General features: G+C 39.6%; 1 protein-coding gene and 1 long non-coding RNA gene across 6 annotated transcripts in view; one reads left to right on the plus strand and one right to left on the minus strand.

Annotated features, from left to right (window-relative positions):
- Positions 1–20927, minus strand: LOC133081639 (uncharacterized). Of its 3 annotated transcripts, XR_009698884.1 has the most exons (8): positions 20414–20661; positions 19589–19692; positions 18368–18461; positions 16390–16430; positions 12066–12133; positions 5189–5234; positions 1325–1439; positions 1–828 (listed from the first exon to the last, which is right to left on the minus strand). It is a non-coding gene; the product is annotated as an uncharacterized LOC133081639 (long non-coding RNA). The 3 variants fall into 3 exon arrangements; XR_009698885.1 differs by lacking the exons at positions 5189–5234; positions 20414–20661 and adding an exon at positions 20808–20927; XR_009698883.1 differs by lacking the exon at positions 5189–5234.
- GNL3L (G protein nucleolar 3 like) overlaps positions 20916–24181 on the plus strand; it is a 26626-nt gene continuing 23360 nt past the window's right edge. Inside the window, exons 1-2 of one of the 3 annotated variants that reach the window (XM_061177927.1) lie at positions 20916–21009; positions 23255–23323. In XM_061177927.1, coding sequence (XP_061033910.1) covers positions 23305–23323 — 19 coding nt within the window. In that variant the 5' untranslated portion in view covers positions 20916–21009; positions 23255–23304. The other 2 variants (XM_061177928.1, XM_061177930.1) reach the window with 2 other exon arrangements.

Genomic DNA, 24181 nt, shown 5'->3' on the forward strand with positions numbered 1-24181 from the left:
TCATGAAAGAATATGTTTATATAAAGTTGAACATTCAAAATTATACAATATATGGATGCAGTAATACGTTGTAAAACCATACAAAAAAGCAAGGCATGAAAAATGACACTGGTTACCTCAGGGAGGGGAAGGAGATGTGACTGGGGAGGGCTACATGGCAGGTTTTGTCATTCAGAAATGATTTGTTTTTGAAGCTGGGTGATGGGTACAGGTACATAGGTATTTGTTTTATAATTTATTCAAACTGTACAGATATGTATATTATAAAATTTATAATGTATTATCATGAAAAATAAAATTTGAAAAGCAGGAATAATTGGATAGAGTGCTGGTGGGAGGGTAGATTGTTACAGGACCCTCCCTGAGGTCAGAGGGAATAAAACACTGCCCCCTATCCTGCTAAAGTGGAGCTAGGTGTGTAGGCAATTTCCTTGTGAAACATGGCTGTGAATGGGAACAGAGCCCAGAGAGCTAAGGTGATGGTAGGAGGTGGGGCAAAGAATGATTTTTCTAAGATTGGAGATACTAGACTTTGCTTGTTTGCTGCTGGGAAAGACCCAGAGACCATAGAGAGGGACTGGACGGGAACACAGAAGAGAAAGGGAATAATGGAAGGGAAAGGAGGGGCTGGGGTCTGGGGCACTGGGCCTCAGAGAGAAGGAGAGGTCCTCAGGCCCTTCATTGTAACAGGAAGGAATGAAACAAAAGATCAACACAGATACTGGGAGGTTTAGGGATTCAGTGGTGGGAAGATGAAGGTCCTGGAACAATTCTCCCATGTCTGATGGCTTTTATTTTGTCACTGAAGCATGAGATAAGATCATTTTTCTGTAGAGAGAATAGAAATATTAGTCAGTCTTTCTTAATAGCATGGTTGATAGAAATTTTTTACTATTGATAGTTTAGAAAAGTTTCAGCTTTACAATAATGTACATTTTTAGGACTATCGTCAAATTTGGGAAAACCTGTTTAGTTTCTTTCATATATGAGCTGTAAGATGTCAGGGCATTTCAATTTTCTTATAGAGTGAAGAATACACATCTTCAGTACTCTTTGATTTTTCGCTGATTGTTAAGCAGGGCCTTGCAAGAGACAAATGAGGGACCCTGAAGCTTCACTGACCTCTCTGTAAATCTGTCTTTGGCCTCTTTGAACTACTTTCTCCTCCAGGAAGCATTCTCTGATTTTCCCTGGCTGAGGTTCTCCCACAGGGCTTTATTCCTGTCACTCACAGGACTTTTCTCACTCTCTCTGAGGTAGCCAGGTCATCCTCCTTCGCTAGATAGAGGGAGCTCCAGAGTGTAAGGAGTCAGGACACACTTACCTTGGTTCAGCAGTCTTCCATCAGTCTGTGAGTGAGTCTTCACTGGAGCAGTGTGGCATGGTGGTCAAACATGTAGGCCTTGGAGGCAGGCAGACTGGAATTTGATTTTTTGCACCTTGGGTGTACAGAAAGAACAGGGTTCATCCTAATCCTTGGTTCATGACATACTCTCACCATTGGTCCAGGCTGGGGCTTCACTCCTAGCTCCTCTGTGTGACCCTGGGTAAGTTACTCATTGCTCTAAGTCTGTTTCCCCATCTGTAAACTGGGGATGATAATAATACCTACTACATCAGAGTTGTGAGGATTCAATAACATAATCCATGAAACGCATGCACAGTCCCCAGTACCTAATGTTTAATAAATGGTAGCCCTCCACATGATTGGGAGTATACTGTAGGTGGAGGATACAGTATTGCATAACAAAGGCCCAGTCCCTGCCTTCCTGAGCTCACAGCCTATTGGGTACCACACAGCCCAGTGCCAGCCCTGATATATCCGAGACTTGTGAGTGGTTGCTGAATCAAAATTACTTCATACTGTGCCTCTATTTCTTTTATTTTTTACTGTCACCCCAGTTCACCATCACTGTCACCACCTTTCAGATGTCTCCCATTTCTCTTATTTTGCTCTCTCTTGTCTTTTTGTTTACATCTCTCTGGTGGTTTCTCTTTCCTATCTCTCCTATTCTCTCTCAATCTCTCCCCTTCTTGCTCTTGCCCTCACTCTCTCTCCATTGCCTCTGTTGGGGGTTGCCTTGTCTCCATCCTGTCCCCATCTAACTTATGGTTCTCCTCTTGGTCTGTGTCTCCATCCTCACATATATAATACCATATTACCCTACCTCATCTGTTTCTGAATTTGTGTTCCAAAATTTCTGTCTTTTCTGTTTCTCTTTCAATTTCCTTTGGCTCCTTGGCCTCTCTTCTGTCTACCCCTCTGTCTCTATCACTCTGTACCTATTTATCTTATCTCTGGCTGTCTCCCAGTTCTCATCTTTCTGTTTATGTTGCTGCATTCATCTGTCTCTGTTCCCCACCTATCTTTCTCTATTTCTATTCTCACCTTTCTGTTCCAGTCTCTGTCTTCACCCCAGCCTCACACCCCCTCACAACTAACATTTACATTCTCTTTGTTTCTCTCTCACACACATACCCCTATGTTGGTCTTCTTGCCCTTGTTTCCCTCTTTGAGTCTCTCCTCATCTATCACCCCTTTTCTACCTCTGTTACCATCTCTCTTGCTGGGTGGCTCTCCTCATGTGCCTGCCTCTTGTTTCCATCTTTCTGTCCCTATGTGTGTTTCATCTGTTTGCTATATTGTCCCCAGATCCCTGTCTGTCTCTATCTCTCTGTCACTGACAGAGTAGTCAAGAGTATGGCCTCTGGTGTTAGATTGTTTGGATTCCAATCCTAGTTGTGCTGCTGACTTGCTGTGCCTCAGTGTCCTCATCTGTAAAACAGGGCTGATAACAGTACCTGCTGCAGTGTTACCAAGAGCATTAAATGAACTAACACATGTACAGCTTGTAGAACCATGCCTCAAATATAACAAATGCTCAAAAATATTAGCTCCTATAAATAAATAACAAGGACCTACTATAGCACAGGGAATTGTATTCAATATCTTGTAATAACCTATAATGGAAAAGAATATGAAAAAGACTATATATACCTATATATTTACATATATATATATAATTGAATCACTTTGCTGTACACCTGAAACATTGTAAATCAACTATACTTCAATTAAAAAAATATTAGCTTCTATATCATCAACCTCTTCCTCCTCCTCCTCAACACCAACTCCGTTTCTATCTTTGTCTATCTAATCCCAGTCACTCTCTTTATCTACCTGGCTGTTATCATCTCTGTGTCTCTCTCTATCCACCTGGCTGTTATCATCTCTGTGTCTCTGTCCTCATGTTTTATGTAACTGCCTTTCTGACCCCAATCTCTGTGTCTCTGTCCCCATCTCTCTCTCTCCCTACATCCCAGCCTCATTTCTGTCAGACCCTCTTTTTCTACCCTGCCCATTCCATCTGTCTGTACATCTCTCTGTCCCCAACCTTCTTTGCTTCTTTATCACCATTTCTGACTATCTGTTCCTACCATTCAGGCCCTATTTCTTGGTCTCTGTCTCTTTATCTCCTTGTTCTCATTTCTCTATCCCCCTGTTCCCATATCTATCTTTGTTTATCTATTTCTTTATAAAAATCTTATTCTGTTTCTTTCTCCTCATCTCCCTGTGTCTTCTTCTGGCCTCTCTGGACAATTTAGATTGGAATTGGTCTGGTAGATAATGTGGAGCTATAAAAGGGTTTAGGAGGAAGCAGTAGGCCTGGCAAGAGGCAAGTGGCAGGGTGTGGAATTTCATGGCTCTGCCAAATCCTCCTGAAAGACGTGGCCTCTGAGGTCAAGGTTAGCATAAACCCCCTCAACTCAGCCTCTTCAAGAAAGACAAAGAATGCTGCAGTTATTGGGAGGACCAGGAAGGGGTATTTTTCTGAGTGAAATTCCATCCGGAAGCTGGAATCCAGAGCATTTCCTGTTGTAATGTTTCTTCCAGACTTGGAGAGTCTGAACTTGCCACGTAGCATGTGCACTGCATGCATATATTTCTACAGTAAAACACAGAGATGCATACATAATCCCCCACCCTCAGAGATGAAGACATGTGCAGACACATAAAGATACACATAGAATCAAGAACCCTCACAGTTGCAGACACTCCAAGACATGGAAAAGCACACAGAATGAATTACCAGCTGGCAGAGATGCTGATGTACACAGGGACATTGAGAGAACCATGGAAATACCCCATCACAGCTCACGGACCCATGCAAACAGATACAGAAAAATAACTACACAGAAAAATTGTTCTTTTTCAGCCTGACATTTTCATATAAACAGAAACACACCAGAGCATCATGTATAAAAACACACATTTATAGAAGTGTGCACATTCATACATAATCACAAATATCCAAAGCAACAGAGAATCACATATAGCCATTGATTTGCTGAAAGTGTAGAGGTAGCCAAACTTCCTCTGGCCCCCAAATGACAGACATGCTGCTCCTCTTGTGCCCCCCTCTCTGTGAAGGCACCACCAAGTACTCAAGCCAGAAACCTGACTGCTAGGAACTATACAGAAATAATTGGAAAGATCTAGGTAAAGTTTTTTTCCTAGAAAAATATAAAATGATAAAAATGGCATAGGAAGTAGAGAACTTGAATAGACCACTAGGCATTAATGAAACTGAAATGGTAGGTAAGGACATCCCTTCCCCCCAAATCCAGGCCCAGATGGATTTACAGGTATAGTGTGCGGGACTCTCAGGAGTTACTTCTCTTCTTATATAAGTTATTCCAGAAAATAGAAAAGGAGAGAAAGCTGCCTAGCTCATTTTATTTGTCTAGTAAAATCCTGAAGTCTTGATTTTAAAAACAGATAAGGACAATTAAAGAAAATTATAGGCTCATTTCACTTATGAATATAGATGCATAAATCTTAAATAAAATATTAGCTAATGGAATTCAACAGTATTTAAAAAATACATCACAATCAAATGGAGTTAATTCCAAGAATGCAAGGAGAATGCATTCAAACTCAGAAAAATCAATGTAATTTACCATATGAATAGACTAAGGGAGAATAATCGTATGAGTATCTCAATTAATGTAGAAAAAGTATGTTACATGCCTACTTATGATGAAAACTCTTTAAAAAATACGAATAGAAGGCAAATTTCTTAACTTGGTGAAGGTTACATACCAAAATTTTACAGCATATTTTGCAGTAAATGGAGAAACTTAAGATGCATTTCCTTGAAGATTAAGACTAAGACTAGATACTTACTCTCACCAACTACTGTTTAACATAGAACTGGAAGTCTTGTTTAATACTATAAAGGGAGAAAAAGAAATGAGACGTGTAAGGACTGGAAGAGAAGAGATAAAACCAACAGATTCAACTGACATACTATTAGAATTAAAAAGAGTTCAGCAAGGTTGCCAGGTACAAAATCAACTTATAAAAATCAATAACATTTCTATACATTAGCAATAAACAACTAGAAAAAATAAGACACCTAAAATTAATCACTAGACCAAAGTATAAACTTTTCTAAATGTCAGGACAACTAAAAAAAAATGAGAAAAAAAACCACATTCACAGAAAGACAGACAAGATGAAAAGGCAGAGGGCTATGCACCAGATGAAGGAACAAGATAAAACCTCAGAAAAACAACTAAATGAAGTGGAGGTAGGAAACCTTCCAGAAAAAGAATTCAGAATAATGATAGTGAAGATGATCGAGGAACTCGGAAAAAGAACAGAGGCAAAGATCGAGAAGATGCAAGAAATGTTTAACAAAGACCTAGAAGAATTAAAGAACAAACACCTAGAAGAATTAAAGAACAAACAGAGATGAACAATACAATAACTGAAATGAAAAATACACTAGAAGGAATCAATAGCAGAATAACTGAGGCAGAAGAACGGATAAGTGACCTGGAAGACAGAACGGTGGAATTCACTGCTGTGGAACAGAATAAAGAAAAAAGAATGAAAAGAAATGAAGACAGCCTAAGAGACCTCTGGGACAACAATAAACGCAACAACATTCGCATTATAGGGGTCCCCAGAAGAAGAGAGAGAGAAAGGACCAGAGAAAATATTTGAAGGGATTATAGTCGAAAACTTCCCTAACACGGGAAAGGAAAGAGCCACCCAAGTCCAGGAAGCACAGAGAGTCCCATACAGGATAAACCCAAGGAGAAACACGCCGAGACACATAGTAATCAAAGTGGCAAAAATTAAAGACAAAGAAAAATTATTGAAAGCAGCAAGGGAAAAACGACAAATAACATACAAGGGAACTCCCATAAGGTTAACAGCTGATTTCTCAGCAGAAACTCTACAAGCCACAAGGGAGTGGCATGATATACTTAAAGTGATGAAAGGGAAGAACCTACAACCAAGATTACTCTACCCGGCAAGGATCTCATTTAGATTTGATGGAGAAATCAAAAGCTTTACAGACAAGCAAAAGCTAAGAGAATTCAGCACCACCAAACCAGCTCTACAACAAATGCTAAAGGAACTTCTCTAAGTGGGAAACACAAGAGAAGAAAAGGACCTACAAAAACAAACCCAAAACAATTAAGAAAATGGTCATAGGAACATACATATCGATAATTACCTTAAACGTGAATGGATTAAATGCTCCAACCAAAAGACACAGGCTTGCTGAATGGATACAAAAACAAGACCCATATATATGCTGTCTACAAGAGACCCACTTTAGACCTAGGGACACATACAGACTGAAAGTGAGGGGATGGAAAAAGATATTCCATGCAAATGGAAATCAAAAGAAAGCTGGAGTAGCTATACTCATATCAGATAAAATAGACTTTAAAATAAAGAATGTTACAAGAGACAAGGAAGGACACTACATAATGATCAAGGGATCAATCCAAGAAGAAGATATAACAATTATAAATATATATGCACCCAACATAGGAGCACCTCAATACATAAGGCAATTGCTAACAGCTCTAAAAGAGGAAATCGACAGTAACACAATAATAGTGGGGGACTTTAACACCTCACTTACACCAATGGACAGATCATCCAAATAGAAAATTAATAAGGAAACACAAGCTTTAAATGACACAATAGACCAGATAGATTTAATTGATATTTATAGGACATTCCATCCAAAAACAGCAGATTACACTTTCTTTTCAAGTGCACACGGAACATTCTCCAGGATAGATCACATCTTGGGTCACAAATCAAGCCTCAGTAAATATAAGAAAATTGAAATCATATCAAGCATCTTTTCTGACCACAACGCTATGAGATTAGAAATCAATTAGAGGGGAAAAAAACGTAAAAAACACAAACAATGGAGGCTAAACACTACGTTACTAAATAACCAAGAGATCACTGAAGAAATCAAAGAGGAAATCAAAAAATAGCTAGAGACAAATTACAATGAAAACATGACAATCCAACACCTATGGGATGCAGCAAAAGCAGTTCTAAGAGGGAAGTTTATAACAATACAAGCCTACCTCAGGAAACAAGAAAAATCTCAAATAAACAACCTAACCTTACAGCTAAAGGAACTAGAGAAAGAAGAACAAACAAAACCCAAAGTTAGTAGAAGGAAAGAAATCATAAAGAACAGAGCAGAAATAAATGAAATAGAAACAAAGAAAACAATAGCAAAGATCAATAAAACTAAAAGCTGGTTCTTTGAGAAGATTAACAAAACTGATACACCATTAGCCAGACTCATCAAGAAAAAAAGGGAGAGGACTCAAATCAATAAAATTAGAAAGGAAAAAGAAGTTACAACAGACACTGCAGAAATACAAAGCATCCTAAGAGACTACTACAAGCAACTCTATGCCAATAAAATGGACAACTTGGAAGAAATGCAGAAATTCTTAGAAAGGTATAACCTTCCAAGACTGAACCAGGAAGAAATAGAAAATATGAACACACCAATCACAAGTACTAAAATTGAAACTGTGATTAACAATCTTCCAACAAACGAAAGTCCAGGACCAGATGGCTTCACAGGTGAAGTCTATCAAACATTTAGAGAAGAGCTAACACCTATCCTTCTCAAACTCTTCCAAAAAAACTGCAGAGGAAGGAACACTCCCAAACTCATTCTACGAGGCCACCATCACCCTGATACCAAAACCAGACAAAGACACTACAAAAAAAGAAAATTACAGACCAATATCACTAATGAATATAGATGCAAAAATCCTCCACAAAATACTAGCAAACAGAATCCAACAACACATTAAAAGGATCATACACCATGATCAAGTGGGATTTATCCCAGGGATGCAAGGATTCTTCAGTATATGCAAATCAATCTATGTGATACACCATATTAACAAATCGAAGAATAAAAACCATATGATCATCTCAATAGATGCAGAAAAAGCTTTTGATAAAATTCAACACTCATTTATGGTAAAAACTCTCCAGAAAGTGGGCATAGAGGGAACCTACCTCAACATAATAAAGACCATATATGACAAACCCACAGCAAACATCATTCTCAATGGTGAAAAACTGAAAGCATTTCCTCTAAGATCAGGAACAAGACAAGGATGTCCACTCTCACCACTAGTATTCAACATAGTTTTGGAAGTCCTAGCCATGGCAATCAGAGAAGAAAAAGAAATAAAAGGAATACAAATTAGAAAAGAAGAAGTAAAACTGTCACTGTTTGCAGATGACATGATAGTATACATAGAGGATCATAAAGATGCCACCAGAAAACTACTAGAGTTAATCAATGAATCTGGTAAAGTTGCAGGATACAAAATTAATGCACAGAAATCTTTTGCATTCCTATACACTAATGATGAAAAATCTGAAAGAGAAATTAAGGAAACACTCCCATTTACCACTGCAACAAAAAGAATAAAATAGAGGCTTCCCTGGTGGCGCAGTGGTTAAGAATCTGCCTGCCAATGCAGGGGACACGGGTTCGAGCCCTGGTCTGGGAAGATCCCACATGCCGCGGAGCAGCTGGGCCCGTGAGCCACAATTACTGAGCCTGCGCGTCTGGAGCCTGTGCTCCGCAACAAGAGAGGCCGCGATAGTGAGAGGCCCGCGCACTGCGATGAAGAGTGGCCCCCACTTGCCACAACTAGACAAAACCCTCGCACAGAAACGAAGACCCAACACAGCCATAAATAAATAAATAAATAAAATTAAAAAAAAAAAAAAAAAAAAAAGAATAAAATACCTAGGAATAAACCCACCTAGGGAGACAAAAGACCTGTATGCAGAAAACTATAAGACACTGATGAAAGAAATTAAAGATGATACCAACAGATGGAGAGATATACCATGTTCTTGGATTGGAAGAATTAATACTGTGAAAATGACTACCCAAAGCAATCTACAGATTCAATACAATCCCTATCAAATTACCAATGGCAGTTTTTACAGAACTAGAACAAAAAATCTTAAAATTTGTATGGAGACACAAAAGACCCCGAATAGCCAAAGCAGTCTGTTTTTTTTAAAAATTTATTTATTTTATTTATTTTATTTTTGGCTGCGTTGGGTCTTTGTTGCTGCGCGCAGGCTTTTCTGTAGTTGCAGCAAGCGGGGGTTACTCTTCCTTGCGGTGCACAGGGTTCTCATTGCGGTGGTGTATCCTGTTGTGGAGCACGGGCTCTAGGCGCGTGGGCTTCCGTAGTTGCAGCACGCGGGCTCAGTAGTTGTGGCTCGCGGCTCTAGGGCACAGGCTCGGTAGTTGTGGTGCACGGGCTTAGTTGCTCTGCGGCATGTGGGATCTTCCCGGACCAGGGCTTGAACCTGTGTCCCCTGCATTGGCAGGTGGATTCTTAACCACTGCGCCACCAGGGAAGCCCTAGCCAAAGCAGTCTTGAGGGAAAAAAATGGAGCTGGAGGAATCAGACTCCCTGACTTCAGACTATACTACAAAGCTACAGTAATCAAGACAATATGGTACTGGCACAAAAACAGAAACATAGATCAATGGAACAGGATAGAAAGCCCAAAGATAAAGCCACGCACCTATGGTCAACTAATCTATGACAAAGGAGGCAAGGATATACAATGTTGAAAAGACAGTCTCTTCAATAAGTGGTGCTGGGAAAACTGGACAGCTACATGTAAAAGAATGAAATTAGAACACTCCCTAACATCATACACAAAAATAAACTCAAAATGGATTAGAGACCTAAATGTAAGACTGGACACTATAAAACTGTTAGAGGAAAACATAGGAAGAACACTCTTTGACATAAATCACAGCACGATCTTTTTTGATCCACCTCCTAGAGTAATGGAAATAAAAACAAAAATAAACAAATGGGACCTATGAAACTTAAAAGCTTTTGCAAAGCAAAGGACACTACAAACAAGACGAAAAGACAACCCTCAGAATGGGAGAAAATATTTGCAAACGAATCAACTGACAAAGGATTAATCTCCAAAATATATAAACAGCTCATGCAGCTCAATATTAAAAAAAAAACAACCGAATCCAAAAATGGGCAGAAGACCTAAATAGACGTTTCTCCAAAGAAGACATACAGATGGCCAAGAAGCGCATGAAAAGATGCTCAACATCAGTAATTATTAGAGAAATGCAAATCAAAACTACAATGAGGTATCATCTCACACCAGTTAGAATGGGCATCATCAGAAAATCTACAAACAACAAATGCTGGAGAGGGTGTAGAGAAAAGGGAACCCTCTTGCACTGCTGTGGGAATGTAAATTGATATAGCCAGTATGGAGAACAGTATGGAGGTTCCTTAAAAAACTAAAAATAGAATTACCATATGACCCAGCAATCCCACTACTAGGCATATACCCAGAGAAAACCATAATTCAAAAAGACACATGCACCCGAATGTTCATTGCAGCACTATTTACAATAGCCAGGTCATGGAAGCAACCTAAATGCCCATCGACATACAAATGGATAAAGAAGATGTGGTACATATATACAAGGGATTATTACTCAGCCATAAAAAGGAACGAAATTGGGTCATTTGTAGAGACGTGGATGGATCTAGAGACTGTCATACAGAGTGAAGTAAGTCAGAAAGAGAAAAACAAATATCATATATTAACACATATGTGTGGAACGTAGAAAAATGGTACAGATGAACCGGTTTGCAGGGCAGAAATAGAGACACAGATGTAGAGAACAAACATATGGACACCAAGGGGGGAAAGTGCCGGGGGTGTGGTGTTGTTGTGATGAATAGGGAGATGGGGATTGACATATATACACTAGTATGTATAAAATGGATAACTAATAAGAACCTGCTGTATAAAAAAAATAAATAAAATTCATAAATTCAAAAAATAAAAGAAAACAAAAAAAATTGAGTGTTAACTGATAAAAAAGTCAAACAAAATAGACTACATAGTAACATGATTTTAATATATAAAAATATAGCTAAAAAAGAAAATGAAACTTAAAATAATGTGACAATATTAACACCAAACATCTTTTGTATCAATAAATATAAATGGTCTTAGCTCATCTATTTAAAGAAAAACATTTTTCTATTGGATCCCTGAGCAAAACCCAACTACTGTATTAAAGAGTCAACTAAAACAAATAGATTCAGAGAGGTTAAAAATACAAGAAGGGCAAAGGTGTACCAGTCAAATGCAAATCAAGAAAGCAGAGGTTGTAATCTTAATTATCAGCCAAGTTAGAAAGTCAGAATGAAAGGCATTAGTTGACTGTCAATGTCATGAAAAGGAAAGACTAAGGAACTGTCCACAGGTTGGAGGAGATATGATGACTAAATGCAATGTGGGATTCTGGTTTGGAGCCTGGAACAGAAAAAGGATATTAGTGGAAAAACTGGTGAAATCTGAATAAAGTCAGGAGTTTAGTTAATAGCAATGTAGTAATGCTAATCTCTTAGTTTTCACAGATGTAGTCATATAAGATATTAACATGAGGGGCAACTAGATGAAGGGTTCTATAAAACTAAAATTATTCTGAAATAAAAAGCTTACTACAAAAAAGCATTGAGACAAAAAAGGCCACAATTCACAATGAAAATATAAAGTTATGAGTATTTTTGTATCAAATAACATAGCAACTTTCACAAAGCTGAAATATTAAGAGATACAAGGAGAAATAGATAATAGATTGAAACACACTAAAAACAGGAGAAATTTAACTCACCTTTCTTATTCCAGGACAGATCAAATGAACAACAACAGCAACAAAAACCCAGTAAGAATACAGAAAACCTAAACAACAAAATCAATATTAGGCCAAGAAGAAAATCTCAATAAATTCCAAAATGTAGAACTAATACTGACAATGTTCTCTGATCACAACTGGATAAAAGTAGAAATCAATGTAAAAAAGATCTTCCATCTGAATATACAAAAACTCTCTGTCAAACAATTCTTGGGTCAAAGGGCAAACTCAAACCAAAATTGCTGAATTTCTAGACAATAATAATAATGAAAACATTACATATCAGAATCTATGGGTACAGATAAAGCAGCAGTCAGAGAAAAGTTCATTGCCTCAAAATACTTATACTAAAAACAAGGGAAAAAATTAAATGAACCCAACTCAGAAAGTTAGTGAAAGAGAAACAGAACAAACTTAAGGGGAACAGAAGGAAAGAATTAACAAAGAGAAAAGTTCAAATAAAGGAGTTAGAAAACAGGTAACAGAACTAATAAATAAATAGATTAACCAATTCTGTGAAAAAGAAATATATAAGCCATTAAATAATAATCAAGAAAAGGAGAAAGCACAAAGACACAAACCAGGAAATGAAAAGTTGGACATAACCATAGTAAGAGGACATTTTAAACATTATAAAGGACTTCCTCATGCAACTCTATGCAAATCGTTTTAAAGACCTTGAAGAAATGGAAAACATCCTAGGAAAATATAATTTACCAAAACTCTAAAAGAGAAAAGTCCATATAGACCAATTTCCATGGAAGAAATAGAAAAAGTTATAAAGAGCTACTTTCCACCAAAAGCACTGGGCCATGATGATTTCACAGGGGAAGTCTGCTAACACTGAAAAGCAGATCATCTGAATGCTATTTTTATTTTCCTGATCCTAGATAAAGAAGGAACACCTTCATATTCTTTTTATGAAGTGAGTATAACATTGATATCAAGATCTAACAAAGATTTCACAAGAAAAAGAAAATGATATAAACCAATCTTCACTTATGAATATCGATGCAAAATCCTAAATAAAATATTAGCAAACAGAATCCATGACTATGTGGAGTTTATTTCCAAGAATGCAAAAATCATTCAATATTAGGAAATCCATTAATACAATCTAACATATTGTTGAATCTAAGGAGAAAAATCATATCATCATTTTCAGAGATGCCAAAGAACCATTTGACAAAATTCAATACCCATCCTTTACAAAAAATTCTTTATAAAAATTTCTTCCTTAATATAATTATGTCTGCCTATCTATCTATCTATCTATCCATCCATCCATCCCCAAATCCAGCAATCCAGCACTTCACTTAACCAGGAAACACTAGCAGCATTTATATGCTAAACTCACAAGGGTATCTACTCTCTCCACTATAATTTAACATTATATTGGAGGTAGTAAAAGCATTGTGATTAGAAAAGAAAAAGAAATTAGAAATTACAATTGGAATGGAGGAGGTAAAGCTATCATTACTTATAGATAAGACTGTAGAGCCAGAAAACCCAAGCAAACCAATAGAAAACTATTACAAACAAGAGAACTCAGCAAGGTAGCAGGATATAAAATTAATATATAGAAATCATTCAGTTAGAAGATATATGGAAGAGAAGGCTCCATTTATCATAGCAACAAAAAAGATAAAATACTGTCTTAGTCTGTTGGGGCTGCTATAACAGAATACCACAGACTGGTTGGCTTATAAACAACCGAAATTTATTATTCACAGTTCTAGAGGCTGGGAAGTCCAAGATCAAGACACTCAAAGATTTTATGTCTGGGGAGGGCCCACGTCCTGGTTCATAGACAGCCATCTTCTCACTGTGTTCTCACATGGCAGGAGTGGCAAGGGAGCTCTCCTGGGTCTCTTTTATAAGGGCACTAATCCCAGTCATGAGGGCTCCAATCTCACGATCTAATCACCTGCCAAAGGTTCTACCTCCAAACACTATCACATTGGGGGTTAGGTTTCAACGTAAAATTCGGGGGGTGGGGGCAGACACAAACATTCAGTCTACAGCAAACACCTAGAAACAAACTTAACAAGAAATGTCTAAATCCTTCAAGAGAAAACATCTGTAACACTCTGAAGAAACAAATAGAAAGGCACCCCATTTTCTTAAATAGGAAGACTCAAAATCATAAAGATGTAAAATTAATTTATAAATTTAGTATAAGCTAATTAAAAATACCATATTTTTTCTTTTTCTGAAACTAGACAAGCTGAATTAAAGATCAAATGGAAAAATAACAAACAAGCACAGCCAGAATATCTCTGAAAAGGAAGAACAATGATGGGGGACTACTGCTACAATAATTCTCTATAAAAAACCAAAATGAATATTTAGATACCCAAACTTAGACAGAGTCTATGGTCAGCTGAGAGGCTCTACGCGCTGGATCAGGCTCTGTTGATCTCAACTCTGCCAGCTCATGTGTCTGCACTAAGTTGGTGGCTTGGCTGGAGGTTGGCTGCTATAGGATGCCTTGGCTGGGAGGACCAGGCTCATTTCTATATGTCTCTCACATCCCTCCAGCAGACTAGCCTGGGTATGTTCTCATAGCAGTGGCAGGGGTCCAAGAGAGGAAGCAGAATATGCAAGAGCTTTCTCAGGTCTCTGCTTATATCAAATTTGCTACTATCCTGTTGGTTGAAGTAAATTATATGGCCAAACTCAGTCAGTATGGGAGGGCACTACCAAAGGGTGTGGAGACACATAAAAAATTGGGGTCATTAATGCAATCTATCACAAAAGTACAAAGCAAAATCTAGAATCCATAAAAGAAAACATAGATAAATTTGTTTACATAAAAATAAAGTAAAATTTGCTTGGAAAAAAAATCCATTAGCAAAGTCAAAAGAACAACAAACTGGGAAAAAAATATTGACAACTGATATCATTTACAAAGGTCTAATTTCTCTAATTATATAACAAGCTTGTAGAAATCGAGAAAATAAACAGAGCATATAAATAGACAACTCACAGGAAAAGACAAAAATGACCCTTAAACATATGAAAAGATGCTCAACCTCACTCATCATAAGAGAAATGTCAATTAAAACTACAGTGAGATACTGTTTCTCACCTATCACATTGTCAAAAATCCGAAAGTCTTTAATGATACACTTTCTGAGTGAGGTGGTGGTGAAACACATGAACTCATACATGGGTGGTAAGTGCAAAATGGTACACCTATGGAGGGAAATTTTGGCAATATCTACCAAAGTTACAAATGTGATTCTTAGAATTTATCCTATAGAAATATCTGCATACATATGAAATGTCTATTCATTATGGCACCATTTGTAATACCAAAGGACTGAAAATACCCTGAACATCCATCAGTAGGGTATTGCAGTCATTAAATAAACTATTACACATCCACATAATGTAACACTTTCTCAGCTTTCAACAGTTTCAAGTCATACTACACGACTTTCTATATAGTGGAAACTTTCTAATGCTCTGATATGTAAGGACCTGCAGGATGTATCACGTGAAAAAAGCAACATGTATAACTGTATGTATAGTATGTTACCTTTTGTGTAAGAAAGAGGGAGATGGAATAGGATATACATTTATACTTGTTTGTATCTGCATAAAGAAACACTGGAAGAATAAAAAAATAAATGAATAAAACTGGTAACTGTGGGCGGTGTGTATGGTGGCAACTGGGTAGAATGGACAAAGATGAGTGACAATTCTCAAAGTATAATTTTTATATAGTTTTGCTATTCAAAATGCGTGTATATTATCTATTCAAAAAATAAAAATATTCAGAATAGTAACAAAAACTGTAAAGCCACTAGGAATTAAATTAGTAAAAACACACAAAAATTCTAAAGAGAAAACTTTAAACTCTTAATAAAGAGCACAGATAGAAGGTGAACTGAACAAATGAGAAGATATTCCATGATCTTGGATGGGACAAGTTAATATTTTGATGGTGTCAACTCCCCCAAATTAATCTATAAATTCAGTGCAATCCTAATCAAAATTACAGTTGGTTTTTTGAAGAGCTTGATAAAATCTTTTTAAAATTTATGCAGAGATATAGTTAAGACAACCCAAAAGAAGACTAAAGAGGAGGGGACTTGCCCTATCAGATTTAAGATGCGTTACAAAATATTAAAAACAAGGTGGTATTAGTACAAGAACAGAAACAGACCTATGTGTGTATGTTTCATAATATATGACAAAGGTGGCATGGTAAATCAATGAAAAAGGAAGGATTGTTTAGTATTTGGTGGTGGGAAATGTGGCTCACTATGTGGAAAAAATAAAATTGCATACTTACCTATCACCACATATGAGCATGGATTCTAAATGGATTAAAACCTAAAGGTGAAAGGTAAAACTATAAAGTTAATAGAAAAAAACCAGAATATCTTTTTTTTTACTACTTTTTAAGTAAAACCCCCCAAACCAAAAACCATAAAGCAAAAATGTGATGCATTTGACTACATTAAAATTAACAGTTTCTGTTCAAAGATGGCTATCATGGGCAAAGTTAAAACAGGGGGAGAATCCTGTTGGTTTCAGGGAACTGAAACCAACAGGGGACTAATAGCTAGACTATATAAGGAACTCTAGCAAATCAACAGGAAAGATAGGAACCCTAATAGAAAAAATGGCCCAACTATACAAGCAGGCAATTTACAGAAGAGGCGTTTGACACACATCTAAAGAGATGCTCAAAAATTAATTAGTGGGAATTCCCTGGTGGTCCGGTGGTTAGGACTCTGTGCTTTCACTGCTGAGGGCACAGGTTCAATCCCTGGTCGGGGGACTCAGATCCCACAAGCTGCGAGACATGGCCAAAAATAAAAATTAATTAATAATCAGAGAAATGTAAACTAAAGCAAGGTAAGATATAGTAATACCTATTAAACCTATTAGACCAGTAAAAACTAGAAAGCTGGAAAATGTCAAGTGTCAGTGAGGATGTAGGGATCCAGGAATCTTTGTACACTGGTGGTAAAACTGGACTGGTGTAGCCATCCCAGAGAACCATTTAGCAGTATTAGTATTCTTAGTCAAACTAAGTATATGCACACTTTATGATGCAATCATTCTGTTCCTGGGTATATGTTTCAAAAGAAATTCTCATACAGGCCAATAAGGAGACATGCACAAGGATGTTCGTCACAGTATTACTTGTGTTGTCATGGAGCTGGAGGCAATCTTGCTGTCCATTATCGGGGGACTATTCAGGGAAAATGTGGTGAAGGCACACTGGTTAGCATGAGCAGTTAGAAGCAATGGATTAGATGTATACACAGCAATATGGATAGACTTTAAAAACAAAAGGTTGAATGAAAAAAAGTAAGAAACAGATTGAGATACCATTTATATAAAACAAAAATGCACAGACACAAAACATTCTCCACAGTGGGACAACCTGGTGTTATGTGCCTCCTGAGGAGATACAATATGAAGTAAGCGGTATCCTCTATGTACTGTTATTGCTGAAATTATTTAACCTGAATCTAATCATGTGGAAAGAGCAGATGAATACAGATATTCTGTGGGACATTCTACAAGAAACTGGCCTGGACTCTTGAAAAGTATCAGTGTAATATCAAACACACAAAAAATCTAGGGGTACTATTTTAGACTAAAAGAGGTTAAAGTGCTACAACAACCAAACGTAATACACAAACCTTAATTAGATACTGGGATCAAAAAATCAGAGCAGGTCTAAGAACATTTTGGGCTCAATTGGAAAATTTGAATATAGGGTATCTTTAATGGTATTATTGAATTAGTAAGTTTTCTTAGGTGTGTAATGGTATTGTGGTTATGCAGGAGAATGTCCTTATTCTAGTAGATGTGTGCTTAAGTTTTTAGGGGTGAGCTGTTATACTGCCTGCAAGAAGATGTATACATATACATATAAAGAGAAGTAGAACAAATTTGGCAAACTATTAAGAGTATATGGGCTTTCATTGTACTATTTTTTCAACTGTTCTGAATTTTGAAAAATGGAAAAATGAAAATTTGGGGGAAATACATGCATGTAAAACAACAGTACATGTTTTGCAAGAACACATATAAACAAAAAGATATGCATAAAACACTTTAAAATGCTTGCCTACATGAAGGAAATGAGAGTGGGAAGTAGAGATGAAAGAGAATTTAAAAAACAACAAAAACCTCTCCCTAAGGTAACACTCACTCATTGAATACATGGAAAACAAAGAAAAGCACGATGAAGAAAACTAAATTCATTGATAATTTCATTTTCTCTGTCAGCAGTTCTCAAAATGTGGTACCTGGACTAGCAGCAGCAGCAGCTTCATCATCATCATCATCATCTTCTTCTTCTTCATCATCATCATCATCATCATCACCACCACCACCTGGGAACTTGTTAGAAATGCAAATTCCTGGGCTCTACTACAGACTTAACTAAAACACAATTCTGGGTGTGGGGCCCAGCATCTGGTATTTTAACAAGCTCTCCCAAGTGATTCTGCTGCAGTCCAAGTTTGAGAACCACTGATCTAGATTTAGACACCATTAATTTTGTTATAGATCCTCATAGTCTTTCTAAAAAAAATATGAAATACTTCAGGCATACAAATAAGTATGAAGAATAATACAGCACACACCCATGTACCTATTACCCAGATAAAATATTACACAAACAGTCAAAGTCCCCTGTGTATTTCTCTCTCATTTTGTTCCCCAGAGGTAATCACCATTCTGCATTTGGTGTTTAATTCCTTGTTTAAAAAATATTGTTTACATATCTACGTAATTGATAAACAACATAGTGCATTGTTTTCTAGTTTTAAAAAAACTATATAAATGGTCTCACACATCATGTATCCTTCCACAACTTGCATTTTATCACAGCATTATGTTTCTGAAATTTATCTGGATTGATATACCCAATTCTGGTTCATTTTTTTCACTGTTGTATATAGTATTCTGTTGTGTGGCTATACCACTATTTATTTATTCTCCTTCTGGTGAACTTTTAGATTGTTCAGATTTTTTTCTCTATTACTAACAGTTCTGCAATGAATATTCTTTTCTTGATTGTTTTCTTTTTATGTTTATTTTGCAATGAATATTCTTGCACATGCCTCCTTGTGCATATGTTTAAGAAGTTCTCTAGGACTTAACATATATATATATATATATATATATATATATATATATATATGCACATCTCTAACAGAATTGCTGGGTCCCAGGGCCATCTTTAACTATTCTGATTACTTCTTAATTGTTTTCCAAAGTAGTAATACCAATTTTCATTCCTATCAAAGACTTCATCACAAATTTTTTCCTCATGGTTTGTGCATTTGTGACTGTTTAAAAAGTCCTTCCACAGTCCTAGGTCACAAAGATATTCTCCACCCTCTCATGTGGAAAAAAATAGGGATCCAGTTTTATTTTTCTCATTATGGTGAGCCAAATTTCCCAGCGCTATCTACTAAAATGTCCATTTCCCATTGATTTGTGGTGTAGGCCTGTAAACTTACCCATTTAACAAACATTTGCTGAAGCGTGCCTTGTACCAGTCTTGTGCTGGGTCCTGCTGAGGGCGCGAAGATATATGGCCCCTAGTCTCAGGGAGTTCACTCTCCTGTGGAGATACAGCCACATAAATGATTACAGTACTAAGTGATAAATGCAACAAGGTGCTCTGAGTTTCTCACTCAGCTGGGAAAGTTCATAGAAGCGACAAGACTTAGGTCTTAAAGAAAAAGGAAGAATTTGCTAATGCAAGGGGGAAGGTGAAGGTGGCCAGGGCTGGTTTGGGGTCCAGAGGAGTTGTGTTTCTCTAGGGTAAGAGTTTAGAAGCCTTCCATGGATGTAGGGGCAGTGAGTCCTTCGTATGTAAGACGTAGGAGTAGGCAGAGGGAGTCATTTTCTGCCTGGATATGCTAGAGGTTGATATCCTTGGGGTAGAGGGGCTCGGCCTCACCCCAAAGCTTAGGCTAGAGGAAGAGGAGTGGCTGGAACTAAATTATCAGGAAGAAGACATTTTCAGACTAATAATTACTTTTTTAAGGGGGAGACCTCATTCTCCAGCTAGGTCAGGAGCTCCCTGAGATGGCTTCTGAAGAAACCCTTACTTGCCCCCACTCCAGAGGTAAATCCATTCCCTCCAGCAGACGCTGCTCTGGGGCCTGAGGGAGGGAGGGAGGAGGAGGGGAAGAAGGCAAATGGGTGGGAGAGGCTTCCAGTTGTTCGGTTTGTAGGCCTGGCCGTGGATCTGCGCTGCTGCAGAAAGAGCTCTGAGCGGCTCCCTCAGGGTTTCTCTGGGACCCCGCAAGCCGGGACGGTTGCTGGGAGCAGCTAACCTAGTCATTTCAGGTGGGTATACTCAGCAAAACATGTGACCCTGGCGGCCATCTTCTCACACCCTGCCCGTCGCCATCTTCCGTTGTAGACAAAGGCACCGACCCCCCACCCTTGTCTGATGCGGCCTTGGCGATCACTTGGTCACTAAGATTCGAGAACACATATTTAGGGCCAGGCAGAGGCCCGCAGACAAGAACTTGGCTTACAAGTAGGTTATATGGCCACACCAGCCAACGAACCGCTGCCGCCTCCCCGCCTCCCCGCCTCCCCGCCTCCCCGCCTCCCCGCCTCCCCGCCTCCCCGCCTCCCCGCCTCCCCGCCTCCCCGCCTCCCCGCCTCCCCGCCTCCCCGCCTCCCCGCCTCCCCGCCTCCCCGCCTCTGCTATTTCCTTACCTTACGGAGCGGCCGGGAGGCGGGGCCAGCGCAGCCCCGGGGAAGGGACGGGAGGGCGCGAGCCGTCAATCCTAAGCCCCGCCCCCGGGTACGCTCCCAGCGAGGCTGGGATCCGGAAGTCGAACCCTAACTCCGCCAGCGCAGCCTGTGGGCCGATAGTGTTCTGCCGTCTTCTCTTCTCAGATCTCCGCCGGAAGTGGAGGTAAGACACGACTCTCTTTTTTCGTGGTGAGCGCTCACCCAGCCGGCCGCGCGGAAAGGATCAACTATTTCAGGTGAAACCCGAGGCGCCCTCTGCCCTGGAATAGAGAGGTGAAGAGTCGGGTTCCTTCCAGGGTAGAAGGGCCCGGATGAGAGGCAGGGATTGCTCGGCCTGTGGACATGCGCCCAGACACATTCTTGCGGGGTAGAGGGGCACGGACGCACCTCATCTGGACAGGTGTAGACCCCTGGACACACTGTATGGAGAGTTACAGACCCCACTTGTGTGGAGAAGCGTCGAGTGCCCTCCTCCTTTTAGGGTAGTGAGGTTCCATTCCGTATTTTCCCGGTGTAGACAGGCGTGGACACGCCGAAAGTGTGGCGACATCGACCCCACCCGTAAAGAGACACATCTCCCTCCTCACGAGGCTGAACGGCGCAGATTTCTACCGGCGCTAAGGCACACAGATCCGCCTCGGCGCGCACCTTTTCCCTTAGGACAGAGGCTTTGATGTATTTACCCCCACCCCCGCCCGACCACCAGAATAGAGGAGCTCCGAAATTTTAATATACAGAGGAGTGAGCCTCCTTCCCTTAGCGCCAAGACCTAGAGACCTCCCTACCTCGCCCCCGTGTAACTAATTGACCGATGCCCCGCCTCCGCTCCTGCAGAGGTGGTAGACCACCCCTCTCTAAGTGTTTGGAGGCACAAGGCTCATCCCACAGAGAAGCATGCAGATTTACCCCTTCTAGGCTAGAGTGAGTCCCCATTATGGAAAATCAGATCTCACCACCTCCTCCCCAGGCGCTGGCTTACTGAATTTGTAAAGGCTTGACCCACCAAAAATGCCCCGCAGCAAACAACAGCAGACCTTAACCCACGAAGAGACAGTCAGAACTGCCTATCCTGGGGCCCCGGGGGAAGAAGGGCTCAGATTTATTCTCTTTTTTAGGTAGACACAGATCATCCCTCTTCTCCCCCCTTCTCCAAGGATTTAGAATCACCAACTGTAGGAAAGGAGAGACCCCAAGGGAGCAGAGAGGTGCCCTCCAACGTTGAGAAGCAGTGACATCACTGATCACCCCATAGTGCGTGCATATGGGCTCCCCCCTTATCCGAGGTAGAGGAGCTCAGATCTTTTTCTCCCTATCCAGGAAAAAAAAACACAGGAACCCCACCACCACCACCTACTGTAAGGGCCGTTCCATTGAATGTATAGCTGCATTCCCCCCTCACCCGTGCAGAGAACCAGAGGTCCTTTTCCTTCAATATTAACACACTGCTGACTTCAACCCGTACACAAGATAAACAGATCGTGCCCCATCCCATCTCCCATGGAAGGGGCTAGAGTAACCCACTGCAGGCAAGGTGCAGACCCCATTCACGCAAAGCTGCATAATTCCCCCCTTTGTTAGCATGGCACTAATGTCACCTTGTAGTGGAGATCGGTATATCAGTCCCATCTCATGGCCCTCCCTAGGGTAAAGCGACTCAGAGTACCCCCCCACCCCCGGTCCCTGCACAACTTACAGATGTACAGACTTGTGCTCCTCTCCCATGCAGCGGAGATGCACACAGCCACTGTGCCGGTTTATCTAGTTCCTCTGTATCCTGGAGTAGAGTGACAAAAGGCATCCTGCCCTCCTCCCCCCTGTCACCAAGGAACAGACCCCAGCCACACATACAGGTGCACATTTTTCCCCCGTCCCCCAAGATTTTGCACTGACCTCAGTCCACATAGACATACAGATAAAAAGCCCTATTCTGAGGTCCCTTTTCCCCAGGGTAGACTCCTGGGATATGTCTTTCCCTCCCACTTCCAGGGTAAATGAGACATAGAACCCTCTATTTGGGGAAAAGAGGTGCAGTTAATACCCTATGTAGAAACAGATTGTCCTTGCATACCCCTCTCCACTTAGAGAGGTTTAGTGCTAGTCCCTTACCTAGGGTATCCTATCTGATGCATTGAGGCACTGACTCCACCCAGGAAGAGAGGTTTAGACCTAATTTCCCTTTGGGTAGTGTGACAGTACCTTCCCTGTAATATTATTATTATAATTAACTATACTCAGCCATACCGGGCGCCAGCTCCAGTATAACGCCTTCTCTCAGATTCCTCTAATTGTTAGGGCTTCCTTATCATGTTCTTTAACATTTTATTTTGCCTTCAGGGGGCTCAGAAGGGGCTTATAGCATTGTGGTTCCTCTCTCTGTCTTCAAATTGGTTCTTCTCCCATTCCAACAGGAAAAAAAAAGCCTGCAGATTTGAATCTACCTGCTTTCAAGCTAGTCATCATGATGAAACTTAGACACAGTGAGTTTCTTTTACCACTCCTTCCCAATCCTAAGCTTTAATGAATATTCATAGTATTTTTAAAAATTGCCCAGTATGAACCAGATCATTCAGTCTGTCTTTTACGTATGGTATTATTGTTGTCTTCCCAACTTCCTTCTGAGGTACAGCTCCCCTTATCCCCCATACCCATTTTACAGATAAGGAAACTGAGGCTCAGCAAGGTTAAGTGACTTGACAAAGAGACTGCAGGTGAATAGCAGTAAATACCATATTATACTGCCTATAACCCCAACACAGCCTAGCATTTTTCTTTATAAGTTGTACCTTTAAGTTGGTATCATAGGTAGTACTAGTGGTTAAGAGCATGGACTCTGGAGCCAGACTGAGTTTGAATCTCAGCTCTTCCACTTATTACTTGTGTGGCCTTGGGCAAGTTACTTACCTTCAGTCTAGTGGGGGAAGAGGAGGGTAAAAATAGTTCCTACTTAATAACGTAATAGTATTTGCCTAACAGTGTTGTTGTGAGGATTTAATGAATTAAAATAGGTAGAACACTTAGAACAGTGCCTGGCACATAATAAGCACTCTGTAAGTATTAGCTTTAAAGATTCAGCCTTCATTTCTCTTTGGAGTTTAGCCCCTCAGAGGATGCATACACTGTCTGCCACTGAATTATTGTCTGACCTGTCTTGAGCTTTGGATTTTTCTTACCTATAAAACAGACAGTGTGGATAAATTGCTGTTCTTTCTGCCTTCAGGACTCTTTCCCTTTCCTTCTCATCCTTTAACGGGATAACTCTTGCTTGTTTTTCAGATTTCAACTTATACATCATTTCCTCTGGGAATCCCTCCTGTTAACCTCATCCCTTGGTTTCC

This window comes from Eubalaena glacialis, chromosome X, assembly GCF_028564815.1.
Source record: "Eubalaena glacialis isolate mEubGla1 chromosome X, mEubGla1.1.hap2.+ XY, whole genome shotgun sequence".
Lineage (NCBI taxonomy): Eukaryota > Metazoa > Chordata > Mammalia > Artiodactyla > Balaenidae > Eubalaena > Eubalaena glacialis.